Source organism: Myotis brandtii, unplaced genomic scaffold (assembly GCF_000412655.1).
Source record: "Myotis brandtii unplaced genomic scaffold, ASM41265v1 scaffold463, whole genome shotgun sequence".
NCBI lineage: Eukaryota > Metazoa > Chordata > Mammalia > Chiroptera > Vespertilionidae > Myotis > Myotis brandtii.
The window spans coordinates 59186-74796 of NW_005367694.1; the positions used below are offsets into that span (position 1 = coordinate 59186).

Genomic DNA, 15611 nt, shown 5'->3' on the forward strand with positions numbered 1-15611 from the left:
ACCCTTCGGGAGGCTGGGTTAGTTTTGTTTAGCCACACGCGGGAACTGCAGGGTGGCGGCTGAGCCCCGGAAAGTTTCCCGAGGCTGCGGGACACCCCTTCGGGGGAACCCCCTTCCACACCCACCTCTCCCCACCCCCCATCACTGCTCAGGGCCCGCCCTAAATGCTGGGGGATCGTGTACCTTCCCCACCCCCCACTCCACCTGGATGTACCAACTACATGAAACCAATGAAGTCTGGCTTTTCCCGAAGACTACTCAGATGCTTTATATGGGAGACGTTCTTCCCAAACGGCCACCCCTTTCAGCGTCCTACCTTCCTGAGCCTTGTGTGTGTTTAGGGCCCCAGCTGGGATCAGCGCTGCCGCGGGAGGGGAGGGAAAGACCTGCCTTGGGTGGTTGGGGAAACCCAGTCCTGAACCGAGAGTTACCCAGGGCGTGTCTCACGGACCCTGCCAAGCAGCCAAAAGGGGAATCAAGAGTTTAAAAGGGAGTCGAGCCAAATTAATGAAAGGTTCAAAGTCCTCTTGTCATCTGAGTGGATTTGCAGGCGTTTAGCTTGTCTGGTATTTCCAAACCCCCCCCCCCCTCCGGCGCTTACAAACAAGAGCGTTCCAATGAGATGAGCACCCCTCCTGATGTTATTGGGCATGCAAGCATTTGTTGGGAATAGAAAAGACCTGGGACCCAGCCAGCCAGTGGCTCAGTGGTTGACCTATGAACCAGGAGGTCAAGGCTGGGTTCCCCTTCAGGGCATATGCTGGATCCCCAGTGGGGGGCGTGCAGGAGGCAGCCTATCAGTGATTGACGTTTCATCATTGATGTTTCTATCTCTCCCTCTCCTTTCCTCTCTGAAATCAATAAAAAATATATATATTTTAAAAAGACCTGGGAACAACCGTCCTAACTGGTCATCAGGGGAATAGATCAATGAAACGTGTTATAGTCATTTGATGAATGTTGTAAAGTTCTATGCCTTTTACTTATAAATGGATTTGAAGCAAATAGCAAAATGTTGTCAACTCTGAATGGTGAATGCATAATTCTGTATTTTTCTATTTTCTTCCCCCCAAAATATGTATTGGGGCTGACAGGGAATATTCTGAATATGTCTAACTTTGTGACAGGGGTCAGCAAACGTTTTCTGTAAAAGGCCAGCAAATATTGTAGGCTTTGCAGACCGTGTCTATTGGCAAGAACTCAGCCACTCTAGCAGCCCTAGACAAAAGAAAATGAATGTGTGTGGCTGCGTTCCAATGAAACTTTATTTACAACACAAAGTTGAATTTCACATAATTTTCAGATCACACAATATTGTTTTGATTTTTCTCCAAACACTTAAAATGTATAAAACATTCTGAGCTGATAGGCCCCATGAAAACTGGTCGCATGCCAGATTTGGCCTGTGGGCAATAGTTTGGCAACCCCTGCTGTACTAAAGAAACCAAAATAGATACTGTTATAGATACTGCCTTTTCCTGTTACATGTTAAAATATACAATTCTGTATGTTTACATCGTGTTACTGAATTGCCTGTGTTTTGTTAAACTAGCAAACAGGCTGAAACTTAGTTATACGTGCAGCTGTGTAAAGTTAGAAGCCAATTATGTGAGAAAGGTAAAAAAAAGAGTCCATTCAAATCTAAACTCTAGCTCAAAATCAACTTCTGGAAGAATTTCCTTAAATGCTGTGATCCAGGCCCTCCTTGTCCTCTCTGCTCTCTGGTCTCCTGTAGCAAGGACTGTACCATTTATTTGCTCAGCTACCCAGTCATTATTTTTAACTTTTTTTAAAAATATATATTTTTATTAATATCAGAGAGGAAGGAACTGGGAGAGATAGAAACATCAATGATGAGAGGGAATCATTGATCAGCTGCCTCCTGCACGCCCCTCACTGGGGATCGAGCCTGCAACCCAGGCATGTGCCCTGACCAGGAATTAAACAGTGACCTCCTGGTTCATAGGTTGACGCTCAACTACTGAGCCACGCTGGCTGGGCTATTGTTTACTTTTCACTAGTGCATTCTGACTTGCCAATAGAGCTATAAATTCCTGGAATATAAATAGGTACTACAGCTGATTCACTTGTTTACATTCAGCTTTGTGGTTGAAAACCGTGTGGTCATGCAGACCTAGTTCAGATCCCAGCTTTGATAGTTATCAGCTCTGTGGCCTTGGACATGCGACTCTGGTTTCATCAGCTAAATGGGATAATAAACCAAGGGCACAGGCTGGGCTTGGGGTGTAAATACAATTGTGTGGGAAAAGATCATAGCTCAGTGCCTGGCATATAAACACTCAAAGGCATTTGGCAGAGAGCAAAAGCCCCATCAACCGTGTTGCCTTTCTAATTAAAGTGAATTAAAACAACTGGCAGAGAACATCACAAGGGTCTTTCACTGACATTCAGCCCCTCTTGTGATAAGAATCATCCCACTCAAAAATCATTTTCTTCTCAGCAACAGGAAAATAAGAATTGGCTTTGTTTTTTGAGGCTTCCCCTCCAGGAACACCAGAAAAAAAACTATGCTAGGCACACAGAGCTTGTTGTCTTGACAAGAGAGTGCCAAGAAAATTAGTAATCAAAGCATCCGAATCTTCTTTTTAAGAAAACTTGGACAGTACAGAGGGGCTGAAAAGTAAGACTTTAAAAGTATCTCACCCATTAGGACAGAGCTCCTGCCAAGGCTCTGTCCGCTCCTTCCTGAACTGTTGGGTGTTCTACTCGTGTTGTTCACTGAAGGTTCCACCTCCCAAACCTTAAACATCCAGGTAGAGACATCAGGATTAATCACACCATTATTCACTGAATTCTTTCCCAGTCAACAGGACAATGGAAAAATGCTGGCAAAAAAAAAAAGACCCTGAGAAGTTTGAATCCAGCAGGCAGTGAGGTTGGTATGTTTGTTAGTTTCAGACACAAACAACAGTATAAACGGGGAAGTCAGCCCTACCCGGTTTGGCTCAGTGGATAGAGTGTCAGCCTGTGGACTCCAGGGTCCCAGGTTCGATTCCGGTCAAAGGCATGTACCTTGGTTGCAGGCACATCCCCAGTAGGGGGTGTGCAGGAGGCAGCTGATCAATGTTTCTCTCTCATCGATGTTTCTCTCTATCCCTCTCCCTTCCTCTCTGTAAAAAATCAACAAAATATATTTTTTAAAAAAAGGGGGAAGTCAGCGGAGGCACTGACGAAGTTCTTCATTTGTCTTAGGTGTACTATGAGGAAGATTGTCTTAGGGGTACTATGAGGAAGATTGTCTTAGGGGTACTATGAGAAAGACTGTCTTAGAGGTACTATGAGGAAGATTGTCTTAGGGGTACTATGAGAAGGAACAAAATCAGTGTAACCACCAAAAACATCAGGACCGATTTTAAGACACTTTGAACCAGTAGAAATGTTCAGGATATGAAGGTGGACACAAAGGAGGTCTGGTCTATATTGAGTACTAGATAAACGACAACTGATATTATCAATTATGTGTTCAACAAACTTCTCCAAACTCTGGGAACAGGCAGCTCTTGGGTAATGCACCCACTAGGTTGGATTCTCAGCTCTGGAACCTACTAGCTGTGTAACCTTGCGGGAGCCACTGACTTCACCTCCTTACATCTCAGTCTGTACCTGTTAAATAGGGTTAATGCTATTCTTTACCTTTTAGGATTGCAGTGAAGGTTACATGTGTTGATACACATAAGTAACTTACAATAGGGCCTCTGTAAGTGTCAAGCTATTTGTTCCCAACGCCCCAGGCTGGACACACTCAACACCAAATCTGCTGGGTAGAATTCCCACCATGCCCAGCCACTGGGTCTGGTCACACCTTTCTTCTCCTCCCCCTTGAGAATAAATCCTAAGATCTCTTATAAACCCAAATGCCCACTGGCTATTTAGCTGAAATTTCCTCCTCACCAAATCCTTTCCCCCATTTAACCAAATCATCAATTTTTATACCCCTAATTATACCAGTCTGACTCTTATAACCCAGATATGTTCTGAGTTTGGGGATCACTGATGTTTCCAACTTTCCTTTTAACCCACTATCCTCCCCTGGAGGAGATGGGCCCTGACAACAAATCTAAGTCACAGATGATGGGGAGCCATGGCCTCTTGATATTAGCTTTGGATTCCATCCTGCCAGGATGAACGAGCAATCTGAGAGCAGAGTCGGGCATGCAAACTGCATTTGCTCAGGGCTCTTTGCATTAAGGGCCCTTTGCATTCTGTATTAAGGCTCTGCTTAATATATAGGTCTTGTAATTTTACTTTGCACTGGGCCCCACAAGTGATGTAGCCAGTCCTGGTCAGGTTGGCTGAATACCTGAAGGGTCAGCTGAGCAACCTTGCCCCACCTCTTGGACCTTCTTACACGGAGACAGAGGGATTAAGATCACTTCTTAGATTGGGAGGATCTAATCAATGTTTAAACACATAGAATATATTTGGAAGAATAAAAAGAAACTGATAATAGCTATGGTAACCCCTGGGGAGGAGGAATTATTTTACTATACAGCCTTTAAGAATATATCATTTTTACCCTCTACAAATGTAACCTTTCAAATAAATTTAAGGGAAGATTTTTAAACATCAACATACCAATTAATGTCTCTATCTCCACATTGAATCTCTTGTTTCCAGAGCAGCCGTCTTTGGCCAGCAAAACACTCTAGTGAGTGGGAGTCATTTTACTCTGCTTCAGAGAGCTTTGGAGATAAATTATTTCCCATCAGCAGTTTTAAATTGAACAGAGAAAGAGCCAATGATAGAAGCTGCAAAATTCGGTTGGTATCTTGTTGCTGTTTTGGACTTGAAACAGGTTTTTCTGTGAACACTCAAGGATAGCAAGTTCATGAACAGAAAGAGCAATGACCGGCATCTGCTTAATTGCAGGGTTGAGTAAATTAGATGCACTGTGTGTTTGAGTGATGGCATCTACACAACTTTGAGCTTCAGACGCTTTCTTAATTTATAATCACCTTATTCATGATGAATTCCTAGACTTAAGTTACACCATCCCTCACATATAGTTATAGAAAAAACTATAACCAGGCAGAAGATATAAGAAAGCCAACACCAAGAGAGTGAATGAAATATGCTTGTCATTGGTCCAAAAACTGTAAACACATCTTTTCCTTCTTAACTCCAGTCAGGGACCAACATGTACTCAGGAGCACACAGGGACCCACAAAAGCACCATTCGATCCTACAAAGCAGGGATGCTTCAGAAGGAAATTCAAGCAACAGAAACACCTGTGCTTACGAGATCTACCAATACCCATATGTGTAAACAAATTTACATAATGGTGGAGAGATAGCACAATTTCTAGTAAGATATTGGCAATTTTGCCCAGAAAGAACATAATCTTTAACACTTATACTAACAGGTGTTTATTAACAAAAGTTGATGTCTTTGCTACCAGAAGGTAAAGGGAGAACAAAACAAATATGTATATTCTAGCAGCAAAATAAGACAAATGAACCTGAATGCAGTCTATTGACAAAACAGATATAAAAAACATCATGTAGCCCAGCCAGCATGGCTCAGTGGTTGAGCATCAACTTATGGTCACGGTTCAATTCCCGGTCAGGGCACATGCCCAGGTTGTGGGCTCGATCCCCAGTGTGGGGAGTGCAGGAGGCAGCCGATCAATGATTCTCTCATCATTGATGTTTCTCTCTCTCTCTCTCTTTCTCCCCCTCTGAAATAAAAAAATATATATTAAGACACACACACACACACACACTCACACACACAACATCATTTATGTGGAGGGCGTGTAAACAAGTCCAGAATCTTGTTCTCTGCATCATGGCCCCACAGGGACGCTCTCACTAGAGATGGTTTATCAAGGGCACCCCGTGAGAGGGCAGTTCCTGATGCAGCTGCCGGAAGAGCATCGCACAGCGGTTCCTCTCCTGGGTCTTCCCCAGAGTGTGGTAGAGTCGGGCCTGGAAGTAAACGACATCTCTGATTCGCTCTTTGCAGTCGACCTTTGCAAAATAGTTCTTAGCTTCGTTGAGGTTCTCAATGGCGGCCTCCAGAGCTGATGGAAAAGGGGGGACATACCACACCTGTTCAACTCAACACTTCACATACAGTTTCCAAAATTTAATATCTACTTTTATTGATTTAACATGTACCAGACACTTTTTAAAAAATGTTAACTTAAATTTTGTGTTTACTAGCTCTTAAACAAATATTTAAATTTATTTTTTAATTTTTCAATTACAGTTTACTTTCAGTATTATTTTGTATTGGCTCCAGGTGTACAGCATAGTGATTAGGCAATCATCTACTTTACACAGTGTTCCCCCTGATATTTCCAGTACCCACTTGGCATCATACATAGTTATTGCAATATCGCAATGTTCCCTATGCTGTACAGATACTTCTATATTCAACTCTTTGAGGAGGGAAAAAACCCCACTAGAGTCAGGTTTTATAAAGGGCCTTTAGTCTTGACTTCCTGCCCGGTGCCCGATTCTACAGGGTAAATAACCACTCATTTGCCTTCAGCCTTCATGACAAACATGCATGTGAAAGCGCTTTACATGCTGCCTGAAATTTTAACATAAAGTTGTGAACACTCAGAACTTAAATACTGTCCCAAATTTAATGTCTTTTCTTTTTCCAGGTCCTACATTTTAGAAGTTTTCTGCAATAGCATTGCCTAACAACCTTTGTACGGCTTCCTACCTTCTGCTTTGTTCGGTGGATCATAGGAAGCTGCTGAAGCCACCTGGCACTTGGCCACCAAGAACATGGCCCGGCCTTTGTCCAGGACAGCTCCGTCAGCCAAGATGGGCTCAATGGCCATGTGGAGAAGACTTAAGGCCTGTTCTGGGATTCCAAGGATGAGCTGAAAAAGAAACATCGTGGCGCTGTACACACCCACAGGCACTACCCACTCTGGGGAGGGCTTCCTTTCTGGTCCTTCTCTCCTGAGGCCCTGACATGTACTACATTTAGTGTGCACCATCCTCTTAGAAAACATAAGGTGTGACAATCTGATTTCAGACGACGGTCGATACAGTAGGGAGTAGTTATTCACACTATGGGAAAGTTTTGTCTTTTTTACAAAAAGATTCAACACCAAAATCCTTTAGATTGGCAATTCCCAAAGGGTTGAATTAGCTGTGTAAGGATCACTGGAGGAAGAGGAGGCTCTAAGAAAATATCTCAAAAGTATATAGTAAAAGAAACAACAGGGAATTAAAATGATATGCTAGAAAACATCTATTTAACACAAAAGAAAGCAGTAATGGCAGATCTGAGGAACAAAAAAGATGTAAGCACATAGCAAAAAAATAGCAAAATAGAATAAGTCCATTCTTATGCATAATTATGTTAAATGAATGAAACTTTTCAATTAAAAGAAAGACTGGCAGAATAGATGAAAAAGAATGTAATCTTATGATTACAGGAGAAAGAATCATCAACAAATATTAGCAAACCAAATCCAGCAGCATATTAAAAGAATTGTACACCACAACCATCTGGGATTTATCCCAGGAATCCAACAGTAGCTCAATATAATAATAAATAAATAAAGTTAAACCGAATTATTATATGTTAGCAATTCTACTCTCAAGTATACCCAAAAGAAATAAAACAATATCCACACAAAAACTTGTATGTGAATGTTGAGATCAGCTATTCTTTTTTTTTAAATATATATTTTATTTATTTTTTTACAGAGAGGAAGGGAGAGGGATAGAGAGCCAGAAACATTGATGAGAGAGAAACATCGGATCAGCTGCCTCCTGCACACCCCCGACTGGGGATATCCAAGGTACACGCCCTTGACCGGAATCGAACCCAGGACCCTTCAGTCCACAGGCCGACGCTCTATCCACTGAGCCAGACCGGCCAAGGCGAGATCAGCTATTCTTAATAGCCAAATGGTGAAACAACCCAATGGTCCATCAACTGATGAAAAGATAAATGAAACATGTATACATCCAATGGAATATGATTCAGCTGTAAAAGGGATGTAGTACATGCTACAACATGAATGAACCCTGAAAAGATTACACTAAATCAAGAAGCCAGACACAAAAGGCCTTATATTGTATGATTCCATTACATGAAATACACAGAATAAGCAAATCTATAGAGACAGAAAGTAAATTAGTGGTTGCCAGGGCCTGGAGGGAGGGGATGAGAGTGACTAATGGGAAAAGGGTTTCTTTTTGGTGTAATGAAAATAATCTAGAAGTAGATAGTGTGATTGTTGCAAAACACTGTAGATATTCTAAAATATTATATATAGATAGATATTAGTATATATCTATAGATATAATATAGATATTCTAAAATCCACTTGTATATTTTAAAATGGTTAAAATTATGACTTTTATGTCTTGTGAATTTTATTTTATTTTTTCTATTATCTTTATTGATTTCAGAGAGGAAGGAAGAGGGAGAGAGAGAGAGAGAGAGAGAGAGAGAAACATCAATGATGAGAGAGAAGCATTGATGGGCTGCTTCCTGCATGACCCTACTAGAGATCGAGCCCACAACCTGGGTATGTTCCCTGACTGGGAATCCAACCGTGACCTCCTGGTTCATAGGTCGACGCTCAACTATTGAGCCACACTAGCTGAGCATGAACTTAAGAAAAAATTATTCATTCTATAAATATTAAAAGCCTACTCTATGTGTAGGTCCTACTAGGTACCATGGGATACAGTAGGGAAAAAACAAGTGTCCCTTCTCTCATAGCCTTTCCATTCTACAAAGGGAGACAGAAAACAAACATTAAAAAAAATTTCATTTCTAAAACCTTTCAATGAACATATGACTCCCTCACTTCTTTATTCTATTCATCCCCTTGTTAAATCAAGCATAGCTCTGGGCCAGCTAACCATTAATATGATGCAAATGTCCTCAATGAAAAGGCGAGTCCCCTTTACTGAATACGCAGCCAGTGCCACTGGGAGGTGTCAGCCTGCCACCAAGTTCACAGCTCCAGATTTCCAAGTTCACAGTGGAGGGCCTGCCATGGAGACTGCATTCCCAGACTTCAATAGTGAGAAGTGAAAGCTCATTATAATCCTTTCAAAACCAAAAAGTAGTACCAGATTTGCCAGTTCTTGAGTACAAATATATGCTAAAATAAACAAACAAAAAACAACACAAAACAAAACAGAGATCAGCTTACCTGGGCAAAAGCCAAGTTCAACACTGTTTCAGAGGCCAAGTACTGTAGCCGGTACTCCTTGGAGAGGGCCAGCGCCTGCAGGAGCACGGGCAGTGCAATGGTAGGGGAGGAAGATCGCCAATACAGCTCCGCCACAGACAGCAGGACACTGCCCGAAAACAGGAGGACATGGATGAGAATTTCCACAAGGCACCATCTGCGACACGCACAAGAAAACCCCTCTTACCTGATCACCATTTCTGTGTTCCTGATTTTCTGACAATGAATCAATAATTTCTGTAAAAGCTTGTGTGCCTCCGTCATTTGATTCTGAGCCTGTAGTACAACTGCTTTTCTGACACAAACAAAATAAACATACTAGTAAGTGGTTATGTTGACGTTTTGCAAGGGTTATTAGTCACTTTCAGGGTTAGAATCCCTATTTCCTCAATTACAATGTAATTGAATCCCCAAAGGGAAGAACTGTGCCTAATATAATTTTCGTTAAAAGAAGAAGAGTGTGTTTATAAGCACATACCTGTGTGTATACACACACAAACACACACACACACACACACACGAACAAAGTCTGGAACTATAGATATCACAATGTTGGTGATTATCTTTGGGTGGTACTTATTTTCTCCATTCTGCTTATCTGTATTTTCTCATTTCCTGTAATAAATAGAAAAAAGGTTTTTCTCTGCCCTGGCTGAGTGGCTCAGTAGTTTGGAGCAACATCCTGTATACTAATAGGTTGCAAATTTGATCCCAGGTCGGGGCATGTATGGGAGACAACCAATGTTTCTCTCACATTGATGTCTCTCTCTCTCTTATTGTCCACTACCACGGCCCTTCCTCTCTCTAAATATATCTTTGGTGAGAATTTTTTAAAAAAGAAAATAGGTTTTTCCTAAGCTAAAGTTGATAAATTAATTCACACATAAAACATACAAGAATAAAGCCATTTGAGAATGAATTCATTCTGGGTTGGAGTTCTCCACGTTTCTTACCTATATACACCCTCAGTGCTATGAAGAGCTGTGATTCCTGTAACAAGTGAATCAGCCAAGTGATATTTGCCGTCATGCATTGCTCTGTCAAACTGTATTTTCTGATCACATAGCATCCATAACTAATAAGAAAAAATATAATTAGGGACAAATGGTAAGTGTTCACCTCATTATTCAACAGAGATGGAAAAGTATTTGGGCTTGCTTAGCAAATATCCTTACAATCCAAACAAATTTTTAATTTTTGCTATTTAAACAATATTTCAAGTGTGGCCCTGACCAGTGTAGCTCAGTTGGTCGGTCTTCGTCCCATGCACATGCCGGGTTGTAGGCTCAATCTCTGGCAGGGGGCGTGCAGGAGGCAGCTGATCGATGTTTTGATCTCACATTGATTTTTTTTTCTCTCTCTCCCTTCCTCTCTCTCTAAAAATCAATAACAAATATTTTAAAAAAATATTTCAAGTATGTGAACAGGCATTGATAAAAAAACAAACACAGCCCTGGCCGGCTTGGCTCAGTGGATAGAGCATCGGCCTGCGGACTGAAGGGTCCCAGGTTCGATTCCGGCCAAGGGCACATGCCTGGGTTGCAGGCTCCATCCCCAGTGTGGGGTGTGCAGGAGGCAGCCAATCAATGATTCTCTCTCATCATTGATGTTTCTCTCTCTCTCCTTCTCCCTTCCTCTCTGAAATCAATAAAGAAATATATTTTTTAAAAAAACAAAAACAAAAAAAACAAACACATGTGTGCAAATCATCAACTTTGTCAAATCACAACATGTTGCTTTCTTTCCTTCAGATACTATCAAGACTACTGAAGTACTTTACAATTTCTACCCCCTTCTCCATTTTTCCAAAGTAAGCACTTGACTTGGTATCTATCATCCTCATGTATGTTCTTATACTTTTACAACACACATACTTATCCTTAAACAGCATGTAGTATGATCTTGCACGTTTTTAACTTTGTATAAATAAATAGTACCATACTGTATGCATCCTTTGACAACTTGCTTTTAAGCTCAACATTATTTTGGGGGTTTACACATATTAATACAAGAAATTATAGTTCATTCCTTTTCACTAATAGTTTTCAATTATATGAATATGAGACAGCTTATCTATTCTCGGGTTGATGGTATCGATTTTTCACTCTTCTGAAAAATGCTGCAATGAACACTTTCACATACCTCTCCTTGTACAAGTTTATCTCAGGTATACAGCAAGCAGAGGCAATGCTGGGTTGTAGTACATATGCGCTTCACTTTAACATAGAAGCCATTTGTTCTTCAAATGGACTGTACCAGTTTATAGTCCCCACCAGGAGCCTATGACATTACTCTCTGCTCCACATTCTCACCAACAATTGCTACTGTCAGATATTTTACTTTTGGCCAATCTGATGGGTATGAAATATCTCATTATTGTTTTAATTTGTAGTTCCCTGACCACTGGTCAGGTTGAGCATTTTGTAATACATCTATCTGCCATACAGTTTTTTTTCTGTAAACTGTAATTAAATTGTATCTTTATTTTACTGTACACCTTCTTGGTTACAGCTAGAACTGCAATGGAAATTATTTCACCCATTAGCACTACCACGGAACCACACTTCATCCTTGGGTGCTATCTTCTGTCTTATTTCCCCTGTGGGTGCTCTGAGTTCACATGTCAGCACAGCTCACATCTTATCTAACCACCTACGTGAATGACCACCCCAGGGACCAGCAGTGGGAGATTCCCAGGCCTTAATCCTGAAGACTAAACATGGTAAGGGAAGGAAGAGAAAGAAGGCCCTTGTAACCGTGTTTTCAGCCCCTTCAGAGAGGAAAGTCAGTTCAGTGAGAAACAGAAGGCCTAGGACTGCCCTCTGAGCACAACATCTTCCCACAAGGTTATTCAGTTCTGGGAGGAAAAGATTAGAGTTGCTAAGTATGAGACAAAATAACAAAACTGAGACCTAATTCCTGATCTGTTGAAGGACGTTGATAATTTCTTTTCTTATTCCTGTACAGTTGGAGATATTAAGAATACTAATTTAAAACCATGAAGACAAGAGCAGGGGAAGTCCCCTGCTTTAAATCTTTTCTCAGAGTTTATTTCTCAGGCTTCTTGAAGAGAGCTTACAGAGTCTCCTAAGTAAGTACCCATGTTGACCTCAATGCATGTATGTTACAGAAGGAACTGACATGAGAAACTGAGGGGAGACTCCATGAGCACACTTTGACACCAATACAGTAAAAACGGTCTTTTCACAAATAAACCCGAGGTCACACAGAGGGCAGGTTACCTGGGCATGCTGACTATTCGGTGGGAATCTTTCCTTCAGGTGCTTTAATACCTCGGAAGCTGCAGCGAAACAGCCCTAAACAGAAAGACGGGATGTGATGAGCACACCCGTGCAGCCACACCTGCTGCACCACGAGCAGGGAGCAGACAGGATTCACCCTTCTTGGTGCGGCCAACCAGACCTGTCCCTGACGTGCCCAGTGCCCTTCTCAAGCACAGAGGAAAGAACTGGCAGAGCCTCCCTTGCTCCAGAAGCCCACCGACCTGGCCACCTCCTACCTGCTCCGCATGCAGCTCTGCGAGGTGGCAGAGCGCGACCGCAAACGATTCCGTGTTGTTCTGCTGCACGCCCGCATTCACCGACTCCAGGCTGTTCATGCTCAGCAACATCTGGGCTTGTTGCAGCGCCATGGTGCTGGGTGAGGGGACAAACAGGGACTCCCATCTATCAAGGGAACCAGGCTGCCCTTCGCCACACCCCACACTTCTCTTGAGTGCAAATGGAAGGAAGTTAAGCCCCACTGCAAGTTCTGGCTTTGTGGGAACAGCTGCCTCCCAGGAAAGCGGGAAAGCACCCCGATGTGCAGCCCCAGAGGAAACGTAGTGGTTGTGGCACAACAGGGAGCTCTGAGCGCCAGACACCCTCCTCCCCATTGCCTGTGGTCACGGTGTATTCATTCGTTTTCATGGGTAAATTCAGACCCGATGCCCTCCTGGTACCAGCTGCTCTGGCAATATATTCAGTGGCCAGTGTCTGCAGTTGTTTCAGACCGCATCCTGCCAAGAAATTATCTCACATACAAAAACCAGACTGGCCACATAGGCACTTCCTTTCATTACTGAATTCCTAAAAATAACAGATTGTTTAGGTGAGAGGTGAGGTAGTGACAGGACTCCAGGATGAAAAATCTGGTTCAGAAGTTTACTTCCAAGCTAGAGACGCAAAATGGAAATTAAACACAAGGCTGGAGATATTCCAGAGAACACAACTTGAGTGACCATGGCCCGTGCCTCCTGCGAACAGAAAGAGGCGCTGCCCGTCTCAGGGCACAAGGGCACTGTGCTTGGAGTCAGAGGACAACGTGGCTCATAAGTGGCTCTGTCACTTATTAACTACACTGTGGTCTTGGGCAGCTCAGACAGATGTGTGAACTTTGGTTTATGCATCCTACAAGGGAGATCTGCCAGCCTCCACTCCTCTCTAAAAGGACCCACACCCCTATGGCCTTGACCGTCTGCCTGAAGACTGACCTGCGGCCATAGAGCCTCCAGATGGCCGTTTTCTGGGCGATGCTGATGTCGATGAGCTCTGACAGGCTGTGTTTCCAGTGCAGGAGGTCAGAGTCCTTTAGAGCATCCATCAGTTTATTTGCTGTCTTCCCAGCAAAAGCCCTCTGCTGAACTAGGGATTGTATGCCCAGGGAGGCAAGGTACTAAGGGGACAAATAGAGATTTTACATGACGAGTTTGTTTTGCTCTTCAGAAATTTGGCATATTTCACATTTCAGCACATGCACAGTGACAACACTATTTACAAGGAAAGTACCTACGGCCTGACCCCGCCCCGTATAAAATATGTTCTTGAAAAACAGGCTGGAAGAGAGGCTGACGGTACACCGAGAAGAGCCAGGGCTTTGACATTAAATGGACCTGTACTTGAACACCGCCCTACTACTTTCTATGTGACTTGGGGCCAGTCACTTAGCGTTTGAGCCAAGCCTCAACTTCCTTGTCTGTAAAATGGGCATCCCAGCTATCATAAAGAATTGCTGTGAGAATTAAAATGAGATAATATGTCAGACAGTGCTGGGCACATTATGTAGCAGGAGATTAAAAGAGGGTGCCTATTATGAGCGTAATTTCTGGCATGATTTTCAAGGATGAACACTCAACTGATGAAAATGAGATAATATGTCAAACAGTGCTGGACACATTATGTAGCAGGGTGCCTATTATGAGCATAATTTCTGGCATGATTTTCAAGGATGAACACTCAACTAAGATACAGCATAAATCCACAACAAAAACTGTATTTAAAAAGTCTCATTTATTTTAAGGAGACACTTACCACTTATTTTTCTCCTTATCATCAATCTGTACATGTAACTTTCCTTCCCCAGAAATGAGTCAAGTGTACAATTTGCAGATTTGAAAAGCATATACTTTAAGTGACTGCACATGATTACTTCCAATTTTCCTGGAACTTGTTGCAAACTATATGAGACAGATGCTTAAGCAGTCACACTGCCTACAGTCCAGGTTTCAGTGGGTGGTTTTTGAGATGGAATAAAGTTCTTGGAGCAACATTAATCTAGATGCTAAGAGCCATTACTACTTCATGCGTGGAGACTATGCCCTTTCAATGTCCCTCAATATCTATCATTGAGGACGATAATTCAGGTCCTTCCCTGTCACTCAAAATGAGAAAGGAAAAATCTGCCTATCAGGTTTGCTGGTTCCTAGCTCTGTTCATTGTTAAAACAAGGATCAGCAAACTTGTTCTCTTAAGGGCCAGACAGTAAATAACTTGGGTTTTGCAGACCACATCTGGTGTCTGTTGCATATTCTTCTTTGTTAGTTTTCCCCCCAACTATTTAAAAATGTAAAACCCATTCCTAGCCCGAGGGCCACATATGAGCAGGCAGCAGCTAGATTGGGCTCTAGGGCTGTAACATTTAAACCAATTCCTGTTTTAAAAGTAAGCCTTTCCTGAAAAATTTCTAAGTAAATATGGGGAAGTTAATATGGATCAATAAACTAAAAACAATCTCATCAAATTGATCAATGGAATTTTCACAGATGTTATTAGGATAAAGGGAACAGAGAGAAACCTATAAAACAGAATTTAGTGTTTAATTAATAATTAAGATCATATGAAACTACCAAGAATAAAACCACACCATTTATTTAAATAATCTCACAGAAAGATGAGCCTTACCGGTAACCCAAAATGCACTGCTTTCTTCACAGAATGTTCTAGCAGAACATAGCTATCGGATCTCTTCTGCCCCAGCACGTAGAGCCAGCTCTGGTAAGAGAAATCATTAACATATATCCTAACAATAACCATGGGTAATGTTCTATTGAACTATCAGCATGGTTGTAAATAAGAATTAAAAGGAACAAAATAAATTCTCTAACATACTCTTTCATGAAGCATGAACCAA

General features: G+C 42.1%; 2 protein-coding genes across 7 annotated transcripts in view; both read right to left on the reverse strand.

The window, feature by feature from the left end:
• The window catches only part of CAMKK2 (calcium/calmodulin-dependent protein kinase kinase 2, beta), a 43666-nt gene extending 43262 nt beyond the window's left edge, over positions 1 to 404 (reverse strand). For all 4 annotated transcript variants that reach the window (XM_005875424.2, XM_005875422.2, XM_005875423.2 and 1 more), the window contains exon 1: positions 317 to 404. The gene's annotated coding sequence lies outside the window, so the exon portion shown is untranslated. The remainder of the gene's footprint in view (positions 1 to 316) is intronic.
• A 5342-nt stretch (positions 405 to 5746) lies between these two features.
• Positions 5747 to 15611, reverse strand: part of ANAPC5 (anaphase promoting complex subunit 5) — a 28029-nt gene continuing 18164 nt past the window's right edge. For all 3 annotated transcript variants that reach the window (XM_014547035.1, XM_014547037.1, XM_014547036.1), the window contains 9 exons: positions 15383 to 15472; positions 13696 to 13877; positions 12724 to 12859; positions 12446 to 12520; positions 10157 to 10278; positions 9391 to 9498; positions 9165 to 9312; positions 6698 to 6860; positions 5747 to 6044 (listed from right to left, as the gene is read on the reverse strand). In XM_014547035.1, the coding sequence (XP_014402521.1) occupies positions 5833 to 6044; positions 6698 to 6860; positions 9165 to 9312; positions 9391 to 9498; positions 10157 to 10278; positions 12446 to 12520; positions 12724 to 12859; positions 13696 to 13877; positions 15383 to 15472 (1236 nt within the window). In that variant the 3' untranslated portion in view covers positions 5747 to 5832. The remainder of the gene's footprint in view (positions 6045 to 6697; positions 6861 to 9164; positions 9313 to 9390; positions 9499 to 10156; positions 10279 to 12445; positions 12521 to 12723; positions 12860 to 13695; positions 13878 to 15382; positions 15473 to 15611) is intronic.